Source organism: Chelmon rostratus, chromosome 17, assembly GCF_017976325.1.
Source record: "Chelmon rostratus isolate fCheRos1 chromosome 17, fCheRos1.pri, whole genome shotgun sequence".
Taxonomy (NCBI): Eukaryota; Metazoa; Chordata; class Actinopteri; order Chaetodontiformes; family Chaetodontidae; genus Chelmon; species Chelmon rostratus.
In genome coordinates this window covers 24,550,368-24,575,281 of record NC_055674.1, presented here as the reverse complement: position 1 = coordinate 24,575,281, position 24,914 = coordinate 24,550,368, and the positions used below count along the sequence as shown (strand labels likewise).

The following is a 24,914-nucleotide window of genomic DNA, read 5'->3' as shown; positions in this document are numbered from 1 at the left end:
GATAAAATTCAGTATCCATTTGCATTGTCAGACACATTCTGGTTCGTGCATTCCTGAAAATGTCCTCCCATTCGGCTGTATTTGCACACATGAAAAACAATTCCTCCTGTGTTGTATTTTTTCACAGTTCATCATGGTTGTCCACCCTCATGCCTCCATAGTCAGTGATGGTGCTGGTCTTGATGTAGTCCATCTTGTCAAGCAGCTCAGACAGTGTCAGAAGACCATCCTGACATACAGAGCAGAGGACATGATATATATATATATATATATATATATATATATATATATATATGGTGGCCAAAATTATTAGAACACTTGGCATATTTAAGAGGTTTCAGTTTTTGTTGAATTGGCCATTAAAATACCCATACAACAAATGCAATATCTACAAAGTCATCATCATGCTCCATAAACCTTAGTATAGAGCCATCATAAGGAGATTTAGGTCATTGTCCATATAAAAAACAAGCTAGGCCTATTTCACTGGCAATGTCACACAATCATGTTCCTTCACAGAAGAAACCAAATTACTTGTGTAATCATTGTCAGGTGTGATCGTGGTTAAATTGACTGACACAGCTGTGTGATTCTTTTGAATGCACAAGCCCAATCCTGCTCAGTACGTGATTGGTAACATCAGGGTTTTGTCACTGGGGCCTCACCACCAACTGGTATAAATTCAAAACCTCTACAAGTAGTTGTGAAGCTCATGGTGCTCTTGGAAAATGGCTAAGGTGAAAATGGAGCTAACGAGTGAGCAAAGGTGCTAAAAAAGGCCCTTTTCGAGTTACCAACACATAGCCAAGGACTTCAGATGAAGTCCAAGCACTGTAAAGTACACTTTAGACCGCCATGATGCCACGAATTCACACCAGACCCAAAAGGGGGAGGTAGAAATCTGCATACTTCATGAACATTATGAAATTAAATCATGTTTTGAAGGCAAGTCAGGACAGTATTTTCAGATCTGTCAGGTGTATCACTGTATATATGTGTAGTTCTAAACAACTTATTTAAACTTGCTGTCTACAGTCTATGTCATCAATCATTGAGCTGTTGATTGTGATGAGTAACAGTGTACTTGTCTCTGTCAAGTTTTTTGTCCTTTTCTTTTTAGCACAGTGTATATTTAGTTCTGTCTGGTGTCTGTTAATATGTATGCTTTACTTTATGCCACTGTGTTACATGATTATGTTTGTGGGAGACAGACAGTCTTGAGGATTAAAGGCAACTCCACCAATTTCATACATAAAGATATGTTTTTTAATACTTAAGTAATAATTTTGACTATTTGTTTTATATCGATCATTTTGCAAGTCCCATAACTTGCAAATGCAAAATTACTAAATCATGGGAGTACAAGTTTCCACGGCAATGTCATACTTAAGTCAGCTTTGAAAAACTTAGTTATTCCCAGTCAAATACCCTTGCACAAACCTGTACTAAACAATGAAGACAGACACTGAAATGAAAACTGACAATAAAAAATGGTGAATTGAACACATCATGGCACTGTTATAATATGGTAAATGAAGGGGTGATTAATACTCTACTGCAATTAGCAAATAATAATCAACTTTTGCATCATTGTTTTCCTTTGTTCTGTTTTTGGTGTCAAATAGCATGAATTTTGGGGGGAAAATTTGTTAATTTGAGTACTTGTTAATGTTTTTGTTTTGAAGGTACTGGGCAACTTAGGCACGTTGGGTGAATTTACATATATGGGTGGGCAGGCAGAGGATCAGCAGGCACCAGGAAGGGTTTATGGTTTTTTTTTACCGGGGCAAGTGAAGCCACAGACAATATTTTGTTCTTTGTTTGCTTGCTGAATGGTAAAATAAAGCGCACTAAATGTGATGCTGGCCTGGACAGTGGACTCATTTTGCGTAAGATTCGTTCCCTTGGCACCTCAGTGGCCATTTGATTTTGATTTAGTTGATGTTTGTTTTGCTTTTCATTATTTCAAAATTGCCACTACACTGCTGTATTGATAATTATTGCAAGAATTACACTCAATACACTGTGTAATGCAAGAGCAGTTACTGCACAATAAAAACGTGTAGAAAAAACAACTTTATTTAACAGTTTCACACCAAAAAGTCAGTACCACAGCCCATCAGTCACCAACTCGCCCCTTCTGTGCAGAATCATCATTGTGTATTCATCTGTAATCACATACACAGTATGCAAGTGTATGCTGAATTTGAATGGATTAGTACATATGTCTGTGGATGTGAAGGTGTGTATGTGCATGTGTACATGCAGAGTCCATGACAGTCAAAACTTTACCTCACTGACTTTACAAGAGACCCACCCCGAACCTGAAACCACTGTAACGAAATTCTCCAGAGGTGAAATATAAACCCAAATTAGGTTCTGACAGCTATCAAAGTTCATCGTGTCTCTTCGTTAAATCTTCCCCGTAATTGGTCGCCTGGCTGCCCACAAACATGTTCCAGTTGGCCAGAATCTCCTTCTTGGTTATTTTCTCATCCTGTTGTTTGATCACCAGATTCCATCCAACATTGGTTTATTGGTTTATGATTGAAAGAAAGAGCAGGAGGGGATACATGGGGTATGAGAAAGCAAGACACAGAGAGAAGTTTTGTTAATAATTTACTCACAATTACCCCAATTATTTCCTTTAGATTAATTATTACAGTACATTTGGCAGCACAGAAAAGTGATGGCCTGTCAAGTCTACCTGTCAGTGCACTTACTTTGGCCTGCATAACTGGTCCTGTCCTACTTCTATTATTGATTACTTTGCTGTGAAATGGTATGTGTAGTGTAGTGCAGTGTACATTATACTGTACAGTATATTACTGTACACATACTAAAGTACGTGCAGTGTATATTCAACACATTAGAATTTGAGTGTTGAGAATGGCCCTAGTTTTAGTTCAGTTCAACTGTCTTATTTAGTGGTTCAAAACTGACAACTCAGTGTGAACGTACATTACTGTGGGTTATTTAAAGTATAACTCGTAGTATACAACTGGTGTTATTCTATACTTTTCTTATTGTCAACAAATCCCATGAAAGGTCCAAAGCCAACAACACGTTATTCCATATGTTAATATGTTATTATGTACAAGGGTGTGACACACTGATGTGTCGTTTTTGGGACAAAAATTGAGCTCTATGGTACAGAAATATAACATTTATCAAAATACACAAGGTACACAAATTCTTGTTAGTAGGATCCTCTCGTTGTTTGGTTCTGCACAGGATTTGCTGACAATATCAAAAATAATGACTATAAAAGACCTTATCCTTTACGTGTCTACACTTACATTAATTTACTGCCTTCCAGGAAGCCAGTCTCTTCCTCTCTTTTGCTATGATACTCATCTTGTACATTAAGCCTTTGAATTTTGTCAGTTACAATAACTGCATGGTATTGCAGCTGCAAAGGGCAACCTCTTAGAAAATGCCCTTGTTGGTTTAAAGACACCTCAAAATTCAACATTTCAAACTCAGTTACAAACCTTTTAATGTAGAAGATGTAAAGTTCAACATTAATCTTTTTAAAAACATTCATGTTTTCTGTGTCATCAGGATTGAATTTTTCCCACGACACAACTTTTCAACTGCAAACTGTTGTGTGTGTTGGAGAATCTCCAACCACACCATCAAAGAGAATTTCACAACTACAGTATCGGCATTGTATTGGCAGTTACAGTACTGTGCTATGGTTTTTAATGTCTGCCAGAAAATGGTTAATATGGAAATTTTGTTTGGTTTTTATGGTGTGTCTAAAACACCACATCTAATGCACTTCTAAGTGCTTCCAAAGGCAGCTGGACTTGCTTGTTTCTAGAAGACGCTTCACGTCTTGGATAAAGAGGTCATAGTCATCTTGTGGTTCTATAAGATGATTAAGTCATCTTCCAAAACCACAAGCAAGTCCATGTGCCTTTGGAAGCACTTAGAGGTGCCATGACCTGGATGAATGAGAATCTATGGCAGTTTGAGCAGTGGCAGGTCTACCTTGTTGGTGTCTGTCTCATGGATCAAATGTTTGGCTTCATTTTCAGCATGGTCAACCTCTCCAGGCAAAATCCAGTGGGCCACCTCACCAGCATCCAGGTAGCCGTCCTGTATAACATGCAACCACATTACTGAACAGGCACATTGACGTCACTAAGACCTCTGAAAAATAAATCCACTCAGCACATGAGAGCAGAAGAATGGTGATACTGAAAAGCTGAGGAAGAACCAATTGAAAGTGTCATTGCTCACAGACAAGAAAACACAGACCATTCACAGATCTATTGCTAACTCTTCTGTTGACCTGCGGAGGCTGCTATATATTTTACCTCTGTGAGACCAGTTGCTTCTACACATCTGACAGTAAGGAGCTTCACCAGCAGTTCTGCTACACAGCACACATGCAAAAACATGTACAGCTCATAGTGTCGATTCTGGGAAATTTAAGAGATTCCTTTGCATTATGATACATCAACAGGTGGATAAATAAAACTTGAATAAATAAATCAAGTCCAAAGGATTTTAACTTCTTCAAGCCTGACTCACAGGACAACAGCAGAAAAGAAAAGCTGCTAAACAATGTTTGCCAGCAGTTGACATGACAGAAGGAGGCAGTCAAATGGAAAAAAGAAAAAGTTTCAGGTGGTTTCAGAGCTGTAACGTTTTCTTTTCTCAGTTCTGACAGAGGAAGTATCTCTGCATTTCTGCATTTCAATGTGTTTCTGTGTGAGTAGCCTTAATTTCACATCAAGATCAGTTTACTAGTTGGTTAGTAACACCAAGCCTACGAGAGCAGTTTCTGTATATAATGTCTTCTGTGGCTGACTATGTCATGGTGACGTCATTGACGGCTGGCCTTGGAGAGTACACATTTACAGAAAATCTGTGTTACAAACTGGAGCTGTAGAGTTTGACAGATGTGAGAATTTACCAGGCAAGGTCCTATTGACAGAAGGTTTTCAGGTTTCTCATTACAGGAATGCAATTAATTATTGTTTTATTATTTATCTATTATTAAAAATATTCATGTCACTTTTTCAGTTAATATGGTGAACATGTTAGTTAACAGTTATTTAGACATCCAGCAATTACAGAAAAAAACATTATCATTTATTTAGAGTTATACTTATTTCCATCTGATGAATGTAAGTCTGTTCACTTCTTTTAGCTCTGGCTTGATATCACCAACTCCTGCAGGAAATATCTGGCTCTTTAGCTGCTAAATGTTCCACTATGTTTACTAGCTGGTAGTGTATAGTGGGTTTTTTGAGAAACCAAAAACAAAACAAACCATACTAGTTTTTGTGCCGAACATCTTAACAATGAGCTGAAATTCCCTATAAAGCTCCATAAACCTGATGGGAGCTGCAGATTCTGGTAATGATTCTCTATCGGTTCATCGCAACGAGCGACCTCTTTCACACCGTCACATTGTTGTCACAGTCACATGATACATTTTTATTTAAAAAATATAGATTATAGCTGCTTTAAATAGTTGTAGTCAAAAATCTGAGTTTGTTGCATTTGTGTTTGGCCATTCTTATTTGGTGGCTCCACATATTCAAGCTGTCACTCTAACCTGGGACTGAAACAATCTCATGCTGCTGTGTTGAGAAAGTGACCAAAATTGATTAAGCACTCCAGTTTTGAATAGCTGAGCTGCTTTTACCTTGTTGGCGTCTCTGAAATCTGAGAAATGTGTCTTTTCTGTCTGGACCCAGTCAGGCTCACTCTCCCCTTGCTCTGGTGTGTACATGTCACCTGTGGAGTAGCAGCAGTACACACATATTTAGGAGGGATCACGTCCAGTCGTCCTCCTCCAGTGGAGGGGGGGTGGTTGGGAGAGAAAATGGGAGTCACCTACCAATGTACTCATCTAAGTTGATTTTGCCATCCCCGTTCTTGTCAATGTCTTCCACAGTTTCCTAAATGAGAAAATGAAGAAGGTCTCATAGCGGTCCATTCCTGCTGCTAAACAGAAGTTACTATGACGATGAAATCATTTTCTTCAAAGGTTTCTGAACTTTAACAGCTCTTTGTTTGGAGAAGAGGGCAATGAAAAGTAACCTGACTGTACAATGTCACTGTTACAGAAACAGTGTCATAGCTGTTAGACTAGATGCATAATGGGCAAACAAGACTGTATCTTAAATCCCTATACATGGCTACACATGTGTATTTATGCCTGTAAAACATGAAACTTGTCTATCAGAATGCAAGCGGTGTTGTGATAAGTTAGTAGACACATTGGACTCATTTTAAAAGTCAATACAGCCAATCTCACAGTCCATCTGCTGTCATTAAACCTGTATTTTTGTCTATTTTTTCTGAAAATGTCAAGGGCTAACTGCTCGACAACATGAGCTGAGATCCAATTTCATACTTGTTCAGTTATCTTCAATTCAATTTATTTTCAATGATCTGACCACAGAAACAGAAAAATATGTGTTAACAAGTGCATCATGAATTTTGTTGCATTCAACAGTACAGATGCAGGGTTTGCCAATCTGTGAGCATGATTTACCAATCCATTCTCTCGGTTTATAAATCTATTTGCTCAGATTTTAACATCTTTCTTTTCTCTACCACCTGACCCATTGGAGGCTCTGTACTAAGATATGAACTAAAGATGCTTTCAGACAGTGAGATTGTTCCTGCCATGGCTGCCACGTGGGAAAAACTGTCTTCCATATTTTGAACGAGTAGCAGCAGGCATACACAGCCACAGTGGCAACTGGCTGCCTCTGAACACCACCGGCTGCTTCACACAGACAGACAGCGAGTAGCTGACTGTACTTAAATGTTTATCAGTAAATGTTAGCATGCTAACAGGCTCCCACCTGAAGAGCCGCAGCCATGCCTACAGCTCTGTGAGGCTGCAGGTACAGTGGTGCTTGTGGCAAAATTGCTAACATGTGCTAACATGCACACAATGACAATGCTAACATGCTGATGTTCACCATGTTCACAATCTTAGTGTGCTAGCATGCTAACATTTATGAATCTATAAATGACTATCTCGAGCTGAGGCTGATGGAATGCCATTAGTTTTGCAGGTATTTGCCCATGAACCTTCAAAATGAAAATTTTGACCTGATGATAGCATCTGGGGGCTATGAATGTACAAAATTTGGTGCCAATCCATCCAGTAGATGTTGAGATACTTTAGTCAGGACCAAAGACGGTGACTGAGAGCTGTGTCACTAGCATGACTAAAAATACTATCATATTTATATCTACTAAGTTCCTGGGGGTAGAAAGTAGATTCTACCTGCACTACCACGTCTTTCATGTAATCAAACTCCTCAGGGTGAAGGAAGGCTGTGAACTCCACCCGTGTGGCAATACCATCACCGTCTCGGTCAGCTGTCTTGAAGCGCCTTTCGTCCCGTGTGAGCATGGATTTATAGGTGGCCTTGTCTTCAATGTCATCAAACTCCTCATCTGAAAAGAAAGCTTAAATTTTCAGCACTATAGGCATTCTCCTTTTCCATATAGACAGTGTTTCCGCAAGTATTTCTGGGTGGTTATCTTTCAAAACAGATATACATCCTGCTAGGAGTCTTTTGCGCAGCGATCATTAACAAAGTGCTAAGAAAAATGGAAATTTAAACATGCTTAAAATCCAAACTCCATCTGCTGATGAAGATCACAAAAAAGCTCCAGAACAGCTAATACATTGATCTCGAGGTGACATTGTTTTGCTAACTTTTTTTCCCAGCTGAGCCTGAAAGTTCATTCCTGACCATAGGATAAGCATGTGTGACCAAATGATCTCAAATCAAGGCACATGAGCCGTTCCATTGGCTGATGATAACAGTGGGATTATGTGAACCTTTGTTGTGATGGCTGACATGACAGAGGCACTAAAATCAGTGTCCAGGTCCCACAGAAGGAGGCAGAAAACAAAAGGTGGAGGCAAAGGAAGAAATAAAGCAGTGAAGAAGGAAAAGGGGAGAAGAGTTACACAGGTTAGAATTGAGTTACAGGTTTCACACAGAATTACCAAGATAGTAGCCGTAGGTGGTGTTTTTGTACTCCTCCCAGCCTATCTTGCCATCTCGGTTCTTGTCATAGTCGTTCCAGTGTTTGTTGACATTCTCCTCGATGTACCTCCTCTGCCTGTGTTTGATCCAATAGTACAGCTCTGCATGGCTGACGTAGCCGTCCTTGTCAGTGTCAATGCGGTCCACGATCTTTCTGTGGGGAGATATGGGGGTCAGGGTTATAGAGAAAGGTTGGTTGAAATCCTCTGCTCCCTCCATGCTTTTGGACCTCTATTTCTGACCTATACACACCCTGATAGCAAAAAAAAGTCTGCAGTCCAAAATAAAAACCCTCATGAATAAATAAAAACACATATGCCTTTAAGTGTTAGAAGTAGTGATTTCTTATTATTACCGTTGTTAAGGCAGTTTGTTGCAGTGATGTGATTGGTTGATATGACAGCATAGAAAGAGTATACTCAGATCAGTAAAACCTACGCTAATTTGTCTTTGCTCTCCTCAGGGGTCAGCTGGTCAAAGGTCTTGGCCTCCTCCTTGCCCAGGAAGGCCTCGTGGTCATACTGAAAGTCGTGAGCATCATTGTGAGCGTGATCACTCAGATCAGCGTGGTGATGGACGCGCTTCTCCTGAGCAGGTACAGCAAAGGCAACAACAGCCAGGACGCAGAGGGACGCTAGTGACTTCAGCAGCATCTTCATAACTGACTGGCTGGAGTTGGGATGGAAACAAAAACAATGGCAGAAGGAAATAAAATGAGAAAACAGAGGAAAGCATGGTGGGGTGACACAAATGCAGAGAGACAGAAAATAAAAATCGCTCTCTATTGAAGAGGATATAACAGAATACACTGAACTGATTTGTCCACTGAGGTGAAAATGTCTTTTGCTCACCAAAACATATAAGCAGCATGAGAACCTTTAACACAAAAACAAATATGGTAACAGGACACTGAAGAACAGAGAGCACTGATCCAAAACATAAAATACTTCAAGTATAAAACAGACAAAAAAATGTGTAGAAGCAGGATTCGCAGCTCCGTCTCTTTAAAACAATGTTGATTGAAATGTTCTGTGAAATAAAAGACCACCGCCCCATCTTGCAGTGCCCCCCAGAGGTCAAACTCTAAAACTGACGGAATAAAGACTGAGAGGTGTATCCTCCATCCCTCCTCCCGACAGCACACAGGTCACTCAGAATCCGCGGTTTGTCAGATCTATTGCTGGCTGTGCCAGCTGATGAAACCAGCTTCATCCTGAACCTGCCGTTCAAACTGACAGGTGGAAAACGTGCATTTATTGGCTGTTAATTATTTTAATCATGATTAGTTATGAAGCTCTCGAGTCTACTGAGGTGATGAAATGGTTTGTGCATTTCTTTAGTTTAAATATGCTTGGTTTTTACACTAACATTGCTGTCAGAATTGTACCGAGAAACTCGAAACTTTCAACAACTTCAACGGGTTCAGGTACAACAGACACTACGAAATCCTACTTGGTACAAATAATCATGTCTTTAGTCATACAAACATTGATTTCTGATGTACTAATTTTGCAACTGCCCATATACGTACTGAAACTTCCGAAAATCCTTAAGCACAGATTCTTGTACTGGCAAAACAGTACAGGAGAAAGATCATTGTTCATCATTCCACTCACAGTCTCTGTGATCGGCCGAAAGAACATTTTTTATACATTAAATTAATTTTATACAATAAAGTCACCATTAACCCCCATTTGTTAAAGCATGCGTGTAGATTGATTGAATAAAATAAGATACAATCCACGACTATTTTCTCGTTAACATTAAAATCGACAAGTCATCAAAATTACATAATAAGACACTACTACAGTGACAAGCATGTATGTAGTGTCTTATTTTTTCCTAAGTTATCCCTAAAGTCTACATGAATTCCATCATTAAACACACTTTCGGACTTTTTCCTTCATGTTGCTGCAAGTTCAGCAGATGAGCTACCCGCACGGTGTTACAAGTATGCCTCTAAAGCTTGAGGGAATGCTGTAACTGTTCTTTCTAGAGTGCAATCTTCTAGAGGTAAGAAATAAAATGAACTCACCGTTTTCTTTGCAGCTTCTCGCAACACCTCCCTTCGCCGCTTGAACGTACAAGATCTGTCCGCGTTGGCACTCTACGTTAACAATGTGAAGGGGGCAGGCCTTGTTTTCAGCAACCCAATCACCAACACCCTAAAGGGGACTCTAACCAATAAAAAGTAAGACATAGTAGTAACTTACTTTTTGAAAAAATCTTATTGGCTGTTAAACGCCACGTTGTCACGCAAAAGCGCTCTGGGTCAGTAATGTTATCGTCACATTACACTTCCGCACTACGAATATTCGCTCCGTTTCCCATTTTTATCTATTAAAGCTAGCATGACGGACAGATTCAAGCATGCGTTTCCTTTTTCTCTGCGAGCTCCAAACGTTGCTGACGGTGTCACTACGCGTTGGCGTATATCGTTTTTCCAGCCCAGTTTACGTGGAACCACATCCATGGCGAGTATGACCAGTTCCTCGGCGTTCCCATGGAAACTCCACTCACCGATGGTCACTCCTCCACCGGAACCGTAGCGGGAGGGATGATGCACTCATTAATCTAACATTATTGTCATTCGTCGTCAGTGATCAAACTTGGAGTGCACGCGTATGCACACTTTTACGGCAAATGCACTGAAACGGCCCACAGCGAGCTGTCGGGGAGTCAGTGACTTTATTCCTCCAGATTTCTCACGTTGCAGTCTGAAAGTGTTATGAGATGAGAAGGTTTGAAATCTCAACAGTACCAGAGCATCACGTATACATCAGTTTCACAAACTGCATCGGAATTAAAGTTAGTGTGAGGATATATATGCGACCATGTCCGGTTTTCAAAATAAAATATGAATGCTAAAAACAGCAAATAGATGCAATCTATGCATGTATGTATGTTTATTATTCTTGTAAAATAGAATGTTAAACATTTAGGTATTCATAGTTCAAAGAAGGTGGCTCACATGAACTAATTTTTACTCCTAAAATTAAGAAGACCAAGTCAATTCTTAACATGTGGCTTCAGGAGACCCCTCCACTTTTGGAAGAGTGTTATCGAAGGCTGAAGGTGGATCAAGATTTGTTTTTCCTGCATTTTCACATTTTGTTAATGATAATTTTTGTAAAGAAATTAACAACTTCTCAAATTTATATGGAAAAATAGACACCATCACCTTAAAAAAGATTTAGAGAGTGAGCAGAGGGAGGGTTAGAAATCGTAATCTATTACATTTAAACTACACCTTTAAGATCAAATGGCTTCAAAAAATGTTTGGATCTACCGGAATCATTGTGAATTTATACTACGCAATTTATTTGAAATTTTAAATGGCTTAAATTTTCTACTGGGTTGCAACTACACTGTTTCTAAATTCAAAAATATATAAATAAACTATTTTCACCACATAAGGATATCATCATGGCAAGCAGTTTGCCTGTCTCTTCACCTCCCTTGTAGAAATTTGTCCCCAGTCTGAATAATGCATATTCCACTTTTTATTTTAAATTTCTTTCTTTTTTTGAAGTTGAAATTTAAGCTTACATATATCTCGGTATAATTTCTCTGAAAAGGTTTCTGATAGCGTTATCTCTTGGCTTCTAATTTGAGATTCCAGTTCCTTAATTCTCCTCATATCCTCTTTTTTCTTTTTAGATGAATGCGCTATGATTTTCCATCTAATTTACACTTTGGATGCTTCCCATTCTTTTATTTATTTATTTTTTATTCACTTTATTGATCCCAAACTGGGAAATTACTCTCTGCATTTCACCCATCACTGTTTTTGAAACACACACATGCACATGCAACATTGCGTTGCCACAGTTGTAGTAAGTTTGTCTATTGTCTTGTTCCTGTCTTTGTAATGTTCATGTCTTATTTTATGTAGTGTTCCACCGTCCTTAGTGTTGTCTGTGTTACCTTTCTTACCCTGTGAGTCTTTATCCTGGTATTGTCTGGTCCAAGTACGTGTTGTCAAGTTACGTCTTTGTCTCTGTCAGACCTCAGCCCATGTTAGAGTTTCCTTGTTATTCACCATGCCACAGTTCATGTATTTCATGCCATCCCGTTGTCCATGTTAGTCAGTGTTTGTCTTTAGTCCTGCTCTAGCCCTAGTGTGTTCTAGTATCGTCTTGTCTAGCCACCTCACGTTCTTTGTCAGTGTTTGTTCTGAGTTTTGTTTATTCAAAGTTTCCCTGTGTTGTCTTTGTTCTCTGTGTAACCCTTTACCCTAGTGTGTGTTTTCCCTAGTAGCAAGAGTTTTGTGTTAAAATTATATCTGCGCCCTGAGTGTCTGCATTTGGGTTCAACCCATTGATCTCCCTCATAGATTCCCCCTTAGTCCCCACTTCCTGACAAGTATTTAAATCAATAATAAGCTCAACTGCTGCATGGTCTGAAAGAGCCATTGCATTAATCTTGGAGTTAACGACTTGTTTATTTATGGTGTTCGATATCAAAAACATGTCGATCCTGGAATAAGATTGGTGGCAATGTGAAAAAAGGTATATTCCCTGTCATTGTAATTTATTAATCTCCATATGTCCACCAATCCCATTTCCACAGATCATATGTATTGCAGCTCTATCCTTAGATACTGTTGGACCACTAAGTTTGCTCCTGTCCAAAAAGGGATCTGAGACTTGGTTAAAATCTCCTGCCAGTATTATCTGGCCCTTTGTTTCACCCAGTGTCTTATTTACTTCATGAAAAAAGTTTGTGTATCCCCTGTTCAGCGCATAGATGTTGTAGATCGTCATCTTAGTCCCATGTATCAGTGCCTGTATGCATATCATCCTACCCTCATCATCTTTAACTTCCTTAAGTAAAATAAAGCTCAGGTTTTTATTCACCAGTATGATTACCCCATTCCTTTTACTAGAGAAGTAATTGTGAAAAATATGCCCCACCCAGCCCCGTTTTAGTTGGAACTTCCCTCTTTTTTACAGGATTTCCACAGCCATTGATGTTCCAGGTTATGCATGTGACATAATTCCTAGTCATAGTCTATCCCTGAAAACAAATAAAATAAATAAATAAATAAAAATATCCTGTAAAATTCTAATTAATTCCATGTCCCCTGTCAATGCATCATGATTTCTCTCCCTGTCGGTTTGATCTGTCAACACCAGAAACACCTTAATATAAATCCGCTTATGAACAGTGTTATGAACTTTAACATTTTATAGAAGAAAATGTGCAAAAAACTAAACGTTAAATCCTCCTGCTGTATCAAAACAAATGAAAAACATAAAAAACAAAACCAAAAACAACGGACATTTTGGTCCGCGGGTTATTACACCTCCAGCCATCTTCTTTGGCTCTTTGCTCAGGTGGTACAGGATTGAACTCAGACCCTGCATGCACTGCATGTTTTAGATGTATCCCTGCTCCAGCACACCTGATTCAAATGAATGGCTCGTTATCAGGCCTCAGCAGAGCCCAGTAACGAGCTGAGCATTTGAATCAGGTGTGTTGGAGCACGGAAACATCAAAAACATGCAGGGCAGTGGTACTCCAGGACCAGGATTGAGAAACACTGATCTATACTAAACATTCAGTTACAATTTCAGTTCAAGATATCTCTCCCTTGTTTTAACTAGTTAAAACATAATTGAAGGTCATTTCAAGGGACAATTTACATACTTTTAATTAATGGGAGTTAATGGGAGAGACTCCTCTACCGTGTCTCGAGCCACAAATAATTTTTTTTCAACAGGGAAGTGTCTGTAGCCAATCAGATGTATTGCATATTTCAATAAAATTATTGATTATCAAATCGTGGTATATGTATCAATATCTACTAGTGTTGTCATGATACCAACATGTATTTCAATACTTTTTGATACTTTTGTCATTATTGGTTGAGACAGATAACTTAAAAAAATTTTTCATTCGATACAGCCTGTCTTAAGTAGGACCAAAGTCTTTAAATAGTATGTTACTATCTTTATAACATATAAAATGGCTAAATGTGCATGTAAAAGTTTGTTACTTCATAAAGATCATGTGTGTGTGCATTTACAGCTCTGGAAAAAAATTAACAGGCCACTTCAACTTTATTGCAAATCAGCGTGTCTACATGAGTGGTAAAAAGTTTAAATATTACTGTAAGAATATTAATATAGTAGGCCTAATATAAAATAATATAAATGGGCTATTTAAACCAGAGAATGTGGTAGCTAATTGCAGTGCAGCTTCATTTTTTTTTTCCATTTTTTCTGTACTTCTGTGGAGAGTGAAGGGGGGCTTGCTGCTTGTAGCTCTGAATGTGGCTTTTTTTCAGGGCTATACATATAAGTTATTACCTGACTCCTGTTCATGTTCTTGCATAGAAGCTGTAAGATTGGCTGAAAGAATACAGCGTTGCTTGTGCTATGACATGATGGAGAACGACATGGAGAATGAGTTTTACTATGAGCTTCTCCTTTTTGCTGTCGGTTTCTCCCGAACAACTTGTGATTGTGAGAAAACGGCAGCTGCTATCAAAAAAACGATTAGACTGTGAGAAGCGTAGAAGTCTGGGCCAGATGTACGTGTGTTTGGTGTTGAGATATGTTTTAGAAAAATTAGTAAATGGTCAATTTAAAAAGACAGACTGTGGCAGGCTGCGAGACACAAGCATTTTTGAGAAACTTTATGGTCTTCAGATGGTCATAGCTCGAAAACCGTAAGAGATATCAAAAAGTGAGCCAGGGTTCATTTGAGCCGACAAAATTATCTATGTTTTAGAGTTTGAATGAAGTCTCTAGGAGAAAGTATGGCGAGGCAGCGGAAACTTGAAAAAGGCTGAAATTTCTTATCGAATCCTAAGTACATAGCACACCATTCCCAATCGAGCCGCACGTTTTGACATATAGTTTGCGAAGGTTTTCTCAAAGCTGCGGGACTAGTTACGCGCCGAAATTCTGGCGTAATATGAAAAACAAGAAAAAAAATGTGAGAGATTACAATAGCTCTTTGAGCTATAGAGGTGAGTGGCTCGTGCATTGCCTCATGCCACTAATTAACATAGACCCACATCTACACATAGTTGATTGGGTTATGTGAAAAATGCAAAAAAATAAAAAATCTACATAAATTTGTGTATGTCACGTGACTGACTGTTAGCAAAAAGTAATGCGAAAGGTCATGTTATTGAGTCGTGTCTTAAATGACGATCATGGATTAAACTAAAAGACCAATGAAGCCATCAGGTGCCCAGTTTCGAAAAAGAAAAAAAGAAGAAGAGAAATGGGCAAAAGAAAAAGGTATGCAGGTTTCTATGAGCATTGTGAGGGACGGTAGGCTATCGGCTATTTATTATCCTCTTGCTAATATGTTGCTAAGCTACAGAAGACGACTGTATTTGATATTTACTTTTGCTGAACTAGCAACTATTAGAACTAAGGCATCATGTCATGCAACTAATTTCACCCATGGGCAACCTAGTCTAGTTTGTGTTTGCAACACAGCAAGTGCAAATTCACACAGCCGTCCTGACTGTGGACTTTATTATTCCTATACGCTATATGCTAAGTTAAATAACTTCTAACATACATTGATATGGCATTTTGTAAGCTGCATGTGATATAGCTTTTTAAATAATTTGTAGTATGTTATGCTTAGTTAATAGAATGTTAACAAATGATAATAAAATGTGCATGTGTGATGTCAGTGTGATCTAACTTGCATGTTGTATCTTAATTGCAAATTCAGGGGCAATTCTGAAATATTTTGGGGCTGGAGCACCCACTGGCCAAAACGAGGAGTCAGACACCTGCACAGCAGCCACAGACATGGTCCTGGAGTCTGGTGAGGAGACATCTACCACCTCAGCAACATGTTCGTTGCAGGAGTCCTCAGGTGTGTGTGTGTGTGCGTTTTTGCATATTTTTTTTACTTTTATAAACACTATAAATGCTGTGAATAACATGTATACTAATGACAATACCATTTCCTCTTTGTTAGAAATGCCTCAATTAGAAATCCCACCAAATCCTGTGCCTGAGGATGAGTCTCTGTCTGCTGACACTGCGAACTGGCCTTCAGTTCTGACTGACAGAATTCAGAGACAGCTGGTTGGTAGAGGACCAAGTGAGGTACCTGCTGACTTTGCTTTCCCCAGGAATGAGTTGGATGGAAGAAGTTGTCATCACCAGTATTTCAAAAAGACATTGGTTAGTGGTGAAAAGATTCCCAGAAGCTGGTTAGTCTATTCTGAGAAAAACAACAGCCTTTTCTAAGAGGACAATTCATTTAACAAGCTCGGGCCTCACAGACTAGAAACATGAAAGTTATTTGCTCACCTCTCACGACAACAGATCCTGCAAACTACACTGCACTTTAAGGGACCTGGGACCTGACCTCCCATCAAAGTCCATGACTCTGCTTGAGCTGCTGACTTTCATCCATGAGAAAGAGCTCGCAGAAATCTAATCTGTGGACTGCACTCAGAATAGGTTTGACCCTCCCAGTGACAGTAGCTGAAGCAGAGAGGAGTTTTTCCAAGCTAAAGCTTATTAAAACATACCTCAGGTCCACTATGTCACAGGAGCGTGACATGTGGACCTGCCATCATCAGCATCAATCATACAGTTGCACAACAGATTTCATATGATGATGTAATTGATGAATTTGCATCAGTGAAGGCTAGAAAAGTCCAATGTTAATGCCAGTTCTAAACAGGGTGAAAAACCCAGGGTGAAAAATAGTTTACTACAAGAAATTATTTTATGCTCCATAGAGTTGGCCTTTTTTTTTTTTTTTTTTTTTTGCTTTCTTCAGGGATTTCTCAAGCAATTCATGTCCATATTTTATTGATCTTGTTTTTTCTCTGTTCTTTGTATTTAAGATTATATATATATTGTTGCCTTATTTTGCTTTCTTCAGGGATTTTATTCATCTGTTTTTTCTTTGTTCTAGTTATGTTTTTTGTATATATTAATATTGTTGGAGCCAAAATATGATTTCTTTGTTTTGATGATTGTGAGAGTCGGGATGACTGTGTGGGTGTGGCCACGGGGTTGTCCTCCATCGGGAGTGGACCGCATATATACCTGTTAATTAATGAATGGAAGCCGAACAGTTTTCGACCGTGCTAAAACGCTAAGTCAAGGAGGTAAATGTGTTTTCTAGTCGTATAAGTATGGGGTATAGCAAAGTATGCATGGACGGAACGATATCTTACCTGCAACTGTTAACAAAAAATGGATCATCATAAAAACAAGCCTGAAACAAAAGGAAAAGAGACAAATCCAATTCATTGGTAACGAACTGAACTCGAACTGAAATAATTGTGATGTGTTCTATTTGTGAACTGAGGTGTACGGAGCCCTGGAGATGACATGGTAAAAAAAATAAATAAATAAAGCATGCGCACAAGATACTAATAGTAATCCTTTCCCACAAAATACTAATTCGTTCGCTCAAGATAGTAACTCATTCCCTCAAGATAGTAATTCATTCCCTCAAGATATTAATCCGTTCAAACAATTTGTGGCCATGAAATAGGTATAATGTGCGCACAGACAGCTCCAGCGCACCCTCTGTGGGGTCTAAGGAAGAGGCATTAGAGGGGCTAAAGCGACCCGATGGACAGGGACAGTCTGCTGGAATTTTATTTTAGGCTGGGAATGAGCTACAAGGACATTCTGAAAAGCCTGGCATTGCAAGGAACCATCATTACAGAAAGACATTTGAACGGGATATTGAGAGCCAGGTGCTTTACTGGCGAATGTACAACTTGGACTCCGGGATAGATTTCATTGTTAACCAACTACAAGGCCCTGGAAAGGATCACGGTTACAGGTGGATGTTTACGAAGTGTAAACAACACGGCATTTCAATCAGAAGAGAAGACGTCAGGATCCTCCTCTCTCTACTGGACCCCATCGGTTCCCAGGTTCGCCAGACCAGACGTCTCAGAAGGAGGCAATATTTTGCTCAGGGACCCAACTTTGTGTGGCACATAGACTCGTATGACAAACTGGAGCCATATGGTATATGTATTAATGGCTGCATCGCCGGGTTTTCACGCAACATCATTTGGCTGCGGGCCGCCTTCACTAACAGCAAGCCGAAAGTTATTGGGGGGTACTTTGTGGAAGCAGTGGAGAGCTGTGGGGGATGCCCAAGGCTCGTACAAACTGACATGGGCACTGAGAACGTGGTGGTCAGAGACCTTCAGCGGTATTTACGGAGACATGATATGGATGACAGAGCAGCGGGGGGAAGCTACATTACAGGAGCAAGTTCCGCCAACCAAAGAATTGAGAGCTGGTGGGGAGTGATGAGAAAAGAAGGAATCGAACCCTGGATCACGCTTCTGGCAGAAGTGAAGGATGAGGGATTCTTCGCTGGGGATTTCATTGACAAAGCTCTGTCACAGTTCTGTTTCATGCCATTCATTCAGGTAAATAACCTATACATCTATGGGGTTAGATTTGTCCCATCAATATCTGTAAACAGTAACATGTTACAGCGCTGTATTCAATTTATTTTAAAGTAACTATTTTATACCCGTTACTGAAGTTACAAGGTTAAATGACTCATTTTACTGTGTCAACTAACGCGTCCCAACCCAACCTTGTTCTGTTGTTTACAGCATTTACAAGCAATTCGCAAACAAGCCACAAGAATGCAGAGGCTGCGGCTCCGCTCGGAGTAGTACTGTAACTGTCACTCGGTTCAGCACCGGGATAGCTGCCAGAGCATGAACCTCAATGTGTGAATTTGATGCATTTGAACTGGCGACATGCAGGTCAGAAAATTTTGTTTTTAATTACCTGTTAATTTAAATTTAAATTTAAAATTAAACACATAGTGGCAGTGTGCACTGCAGACCAGCATTTGTTTTCATCGAAACTTTGCAAACGTGGTCGGGAAGACTGTAGCGGTGCATCCCGGGCCCACAGTTACCATGTCAACCTCTCTTGCACTGTCTGTCTCTGTCTGTCTGTCTGTCTGTCTGTCTCTCTCTGTCTCTCTCTGACAGAAAGTGACATCTGATTGAAGTGCGCAGGCCTGCGTGGTCTTCTTCATGATGGTCTGTGATTGTGCTGTTAGCTGTTAGTTACGGAGACCCTCTGATGATATGGTAAAAACCTGTGCAATTTATGTCCATATTTCATTTATTGATCTTGTTTTTTCTCTGTTCTTTGTTTTTAAGATTATATATAGAGGTGCCTTATTTTGCTTTCTTCAGGGATTTTATTCATCTGTTTTTTTTCTGCGTGGTCATGATGGTCTGTGAGTGTGCTGTTAGCTGTTAGTTACGGAGCCCCTCTGATGATATGGTAAAAAAATAAATAAATAAATTGTGGCCATGAAATACTAATTTGTTCGCACAAGATACTAAAAACGTGTGCTGGCAATTCAGTTTGTAAAAGTGTCTTGTCTGTGTTCTCAGCGGCTCATTGAACATCAGATGTGGTGTGCACATTCAAACACAGGATCCAGAAAGCCATTTCACTTATTTATTTTCCATCAGAAGATTGGTGGATGATTTAGTCTAAAGGATTCAAGGAAAAGTATCACCAGTGATACAAACAATAACAAGAACATAAATAATGTCAAATAACTTAGGTCAACTTAAGTTCAATGACTTACATCAGTAATGCATCACCAATCTGGCAGGTATTCAGGTGCTCCTTTGTCCTGTCTCAGTGGTTTGGAGGGAAAAAGGGCAAGACAGGCCCACAGGGTGGGGTTTTATAACCTTGGAGGGAGTGGTCAGTGCTTGAGTGGCAGGCTGAGCAGCTGAGTGAGACTTGGGATTTCTAACAGCCACCCCTTCAAATGGTACATTTGAATACAATAAGCAAATCACAAGTCAGTCCTTGGGATCTGGTTCAACTGATGACAGAACGACCAGTCTAGCAACCGGTCTCACATACTTTTTGTCCTTCGATGTCACCTCCACAGTTCAGGCCTTTCCATCATGACTGGGAATGAGGCGTGACACTTAACCTACAGGCCACAGACCTCTGGGCAGTTGTGGGTCCATCAACAGCACCACTGTTCCTTCCTTCAGATCCTGGGTGACTGTTTGCCATTTACGTCGTACCTGTAGGTTTGAAAGGTAATTTTTGATGAAGCACGACCAGAATTGAGTATTTGACTGTGCCTCCAGCGTCTTCGTCCAATGAGGTTTGTGTCAGCATAAACAGCTTGTGGAAGAGATGAATCCCGCCGCCCCATGAGCAAAAGATTTGGGGTAACAGGATCAGGATCTGCTACGTCGGAGGATGCATATCCAATTGGTTTGGAGTTTAGGATTCCTTCTCTCTCCACCAGGACTGTATGTAGGACTTCCTCACACACAGTCTGACTTCCCACTGTCACCCTAAGAGCAGTTTTAATGGACCTGATTTCCCTTTCCCAGGTTCCCCCAAAATGTGAAGCATGTGGAGGGTTAAAGAGGAACCCTATTTTAGTTTTACCTAGATGCTCTCTCAGATTCGGGTTCATGGCTGCGAATGCTTCACTCAGCTCTCTGTCTCCTCCTTTGAAGTTAGTGCCACAGTCAGAAAGGAGCTCATGAGGACGTCCTCTTCTTGCCATGAAACGTCAGAGGGACATGAGGAAACTGTCGGAATCCAGACTGTGCAACAGTTCAATATGAGTGCATCTGGTGGTAATACATTTGAACAGTATTCCCCATCTTTTTTCCACCCAATGCCCCACTTTAATTTGTAAGGGACCAAAACAGTCTACTCCTGTAGACCAGAACTGGGGTTTGCATAGCCTCAGCCTGGAGGGGGGAAGGTCGGCCATTTTTGGGTTGACCGGTTTTGCTCACCATTTCCTGCATTCAGCATGACCACTGATGTTTTTTGATAGCTTGGCGGCCTCTGAGGATCCAATAGGCACGGCGTATTTCTGCAAACACTCTATCGGGGCCTGGGTGGAAGAGTCTAATATCATAATCCTTAATCAGGAGCTGTGTGAGAGGATGTTTAGGGTCAAGTACTATTGGATGCATTGTATCAATATCAAGGTCATTGCACTGTCTGAGTCTGCCACCGACTCTAATTACTTGCAGGGTTTTATCAAATTCGGGGGAGAGAGGTAGCAGACGGCTATTTAAGGGGATTTCTCTTTTGGATTTCAGTGCCTGGAATTCCTCTGTGAAACTCTCAGATTGGGCATGAGAGAGTTGTAGAGTTTCTGCTTCTGTAACCAAGATAGGAGGGTCAGACTTTGAAGGACAGGGTGAGTTTTGTATTGTTTGGCATGTGGCATCGATCAGATCTGTCCAAGTACTGTGCTCCTTTGGATATGGTAGGTCAAAGGGCTTGGTGGGTTGTGTGAGGCCGCAAAAAAGGGGTTTCCTTAACTCTGTGGTTACCTCTTGAGGAGGTGCAGGACTGAAAGGCCACTGACTAGGGAGGAGATGCAGAAAACCAGGACCTTTATGCCATCGATGTGTGCTAGTTAACTCTTTCAGTGGCAGACCCCTGGTGATATCATCAGCAGGGTTCTGTTTTGTGTCCACATATCTCCATTCACTGACTGAGGTGAGTTCGAGTATCTCAACAATCCTGTTGGCTACAAAAGCCTTGTACCTGCAGGACTCTGATTGAAGCCAGGTTAGCACCACTATGGAGTCAGTCCAAAGAAATGTTTTGTCAATAGGTACTGTCAGCTCAGATTTGATCAGTTTGCTTAGCTGAGCTCCTGTCAGGGCGGCAGATAACTCCAAGCGGGGTACAGTCAGTTGTTTCAGAGGAGCTACACGTGATCTAGCCATCACAAATGAGATGTTGGTTTTCCCCATCTGGTTTGTCGATTTCATGTATGCCACAGAACCATATGCCTTTTCTGAAGCATCACAGAAAAGGATATGCTGGCCAAGCTAGGGAGCTCACTTTCCCATTCATTCCATGCTTGTTGCAGGTTACCACAAGGTATAGGCTGATCCCATTGCTTGTTGTTCACCCAGAGCTGCTGAAGACGGACTTTGGCTCTGGTAGTGAAGGGGATGATGTACCCAAAAGGGTCGTATTGCGAAGCCAGCACTTTGTACACATTAATTTGTTTTGTCACTTGTATATTTTATTTTATTTTATTGTATTTTTTCATATTGTTGTTTGATATTTCTTGTGATAGACAGTGTCCTTGAGTGTCCTGAAAGGCGCTTTTAACAAATAAAATGTATTATTACATTCCTCATTGTTTGAGCCAGGTATGGGACAGATCGGTGCTTATAGCCCAGATTATCGGTGACACAGTGCCAGGTCAGCCCAAGTGCACCCTCTATAGGATCTGTCTGGTATTGCTTTAGCAAGAGCTCAGCACTGTTTGACCTGGCAGCAGGGGGGAGGTGATCAACAACTGATGGGAAGTTGCTTGCCCATTGCCTGATTTCAAATCCACCAGAGGACAACAGAGCCCTTGTCTTGAGAAGGAGTTTCTTTGCTGCATTGGGGCAGGGAAGTGATTTAAGGCAATTATCAACATACAATGATTCCAACACAGTTTCAACCACATCCTCATTGCCAGTACTGTGGTCCTGTACATGTTTCTGGACAGCATATGTTGCACAGCAGGGGCTACATGTTGTGCCGAATGGGAGCACTTGCTATTCATAGGTTGTGGGGGCTTCTCTACGTTTCATATCACGCCACAGGAATCTGACGAGGGGCTTGTCTTCTGGTAAGAGCCGTACTTGGTGGAACATGGCTTTTATATCACCACTTATAGAAACTCTATGCTGGCGGAAACGGAGCAGAACACCAATTAGTGAGGGGCCTAAAGTCGGACCGGGAAGAAGTTGGTAATTGAGTGCTTTGCCTTGATATGTAAAGGAACAGTTAAACACAGCACGGTGTTTCTTGTTATGTTCCACTAAGTAATGAGGAATGTACCATGACTCTTGTGGATCCGTAAGTTGCTCTGTGGGGTTGATTTCTGTAACATAACCTGCCTGCTTTAGTCTGCTGATTTCCTGATTGTATATGTCAATCAGTTCAGGGTTCTTCTCTAGTTTACGCTCCGATCGCTGCAAAAGGGGCATTACTGACTCAGGTGGGGCTTTCAGTTTGGGTGAATCCTTCTTTCTGAGCAAAGGGGTTGCATACCGCTTGGTTCCATCTGTGTCGACTCGTATGGTTTTGGCATTCAAAAGGGCAATAGCTTCCTCATCCTGCTTGGATCTAGTAATCACCTTCTCATTCCTGAATGGGAGTACATCAACTTGCCACAGTCTCTCCACATGGTGTTTCAGTTCGGCGTATGGGTTTGCGTGTGATGTGAAGAGGCATTGTGTAGACTCAAGTGACTCACCAAGGGAGGAAGGACCTTGTAGAGCCCATCCAAGCCTTGTCCTCACTGCAGCTGGTGCTCCTTTTTGGACCATATTGGACTCTCTCGATAGGTGTGATGAGGAAGGGGTTGTCTGATCCAATGAGTATATGTGGTTGGACTTTAGAGAAGGAGCTCAGTGGGAGGCCATGTAAATGCGGGTTGCGTTGCTTGAGTCTGTCTATGGGATAACTCTGCTCAACAAACATGATTGTGTCAGAGGTGAAAGCGCTGTTGATTGAGAATTTGTTCTCAGGGCATGATATGGGAGCTAGTTTGAGGTGTACACTTTTTCCTTCCAGCATCTCTGTTTGCTGTCTCACTGTGTGCAGCTCAAGGTTTTCTGGCTCTCCCTCCAAGCCAAGTTACTTTGCGGCTCCAGGTAATAACATTGTGCGCTCGGATCCATCGTCTAATATGGCATAGATATCAAAGGTTTTACTCTTGTGGACTCTTGTGGTAAAGTCTGACTTTAACTACTTTAAGTAGCACTTTAGGTGACATACTTTGTGGGTTCAGGTATAACACTTTGGATTCATTTGATCCTCTATTAACATTATGCAGAATGCCCAAGTGCTGGCCATTACATTTGGGACAAGGTTTTCTCAAAGTGCACTCTGCTGCTTTATGAGTTCTAGCACATTTCCAACACCTGTTTTGATCCCTCAGCCATTCGCCACTTTATCTGTGCTCAAGTCCTTTAGGCTGGCACAGTTTGTCAGGTAATGGGATGTTGATTCACAGTATGCACATGGGTACCTCATTTGGGGTTGTAGCTGTCCTGATGCAGTGTCTCCATGTGGTGACTTCCGCTCAGCTCCATGGAGTATGGTAGCTGATGGAGACTTGAACCTTTGGCTTGGATCTCTTCTTTGGAGGTGAGGGGTAGCAATTTGAAGGTTGTTGGCTTGTGCTACAACTGCTTGACATTCCGCCTCTCCTTCCAGCCATGCTGAGAAGTCCACCAGGTTATAGTGGGCATTAGGTGAGGCCAAGCAGGCATGTCTAGCAAAGGCAGAAACTAACTCTACTGGGAGTTTGCTCAACAATCGCTGAACATGTGAAGCACAAGCTAGTTCTGCAGCACCCTCTGTTGAGTTGAGAGACTGTAACATGCCGACTAATGACCGTACTCTCACTGCGAAATTCTGAAACCCCTCAGCATCTCCTCGGGCCACTTTGGGGAGGCTTAACATGGTCTGTATCTCTTTCAGGGCTAATTGATGCGGTTGGCCATACTCTATGCTCTAAGGCAGCTAATGCCATGGTGAAAAGTTGTCTATCGTGGGCATAGGAAAGGGCAATATGACGTGCAGAGGGTAGGCACAAATGATCTAACAGGATGTGAAATTTGTACAGTTCAGGTTCTTCAGCTGGTAGGAGGTTAGTGAAAGCCATCTTCAACATCGTGAACTCGTGAGGGTCATTATGAACAAAATAGGGGAATGAGGGGCCCTCAATACGTGAGGGATACCTTGGGCTTGCTGTTTGTTGTACAGAAGCTACAGGCAAAGAGGAGCTTGGGTTCAAGGGGACACCAGGAAGCTGTGTGGCGTATGAAACTGGAATCGACTGTGGTAC

The 24,914-nt window shown here is 40.9% G+C and overlaps 1 protein-coding gene across 2 annotated transcripts; it reads right to left on the bottom strand.

The window, feature by feature from the left end:
* Positions 1–32: 32 nt before the first annotated feature.
* rcn3 (reticulocalbin 3, EF-hand calcium binding domain) lies at positions 33–10,148 on the bottom strand. Of its 2 annotated transcripts, none has more exons than XM_041956601.1 (8): positions 10,078–10,148; positions 8,481–8,711; positions 8,003–8,196; positions 7,268–7,440; positions 5,861–5,921; positions 5,666–5,757; positions 3,997–4,104; positions 33–229 (listed from the first exon to the last, which is right to left on the bottom strand). In XM_041956601.1, the coding sequence occupies exons 2-8, from the start codon at positions 8,699–8,701 to the stop codon at positions 122–124; spliced, it is 957 nt and encodes a 318-aa protein (XP_041812535.1). In that variant the 5' UTR covers positions 8,702–8,711; positions 10,078–10,148; the 3' UTR covers positions 33–121. The 2 variants fall into 2 exon arrangements, with proteins under 2 accessions (XP_041812535.1, XP_041812534.1); XM_041956600.1 differs by lacking the exon at positions 33–229 and adding an exon at positions 2,062–2,497.
* Between the last annotated feature and the right edge of the window lie 14,766 nt (positions 10,149–24,914).

What these genes read in the sequence shown, in the direction of transcription:
- rcn3 (XM_041956601.1), bottom strand. Translation starts at nt 8,701, where the DNA reads ATGAAGATGCTGCTGAAGTCACTAGCGTCCCTCTGCGTCCTGGCTGTT. An exon ending in CACCTACGGCTACTATCTTG is followed by an intron (nt 7,441 to 8,002) that starts GTAATTCTGTGT and finishes CTTTCTTTTCAG; the next exon opens with ATGAGGAGTTTGATGACATT. An exon ending in ATTTCAGAGACGCCAACAAG is followed by an intron (nt 4,105 to 5,665) that starts GTAAAAGCAGCT and finishes CATGTTATACAG; the next exon opens with GACGGCTACCTGGATGCTGG.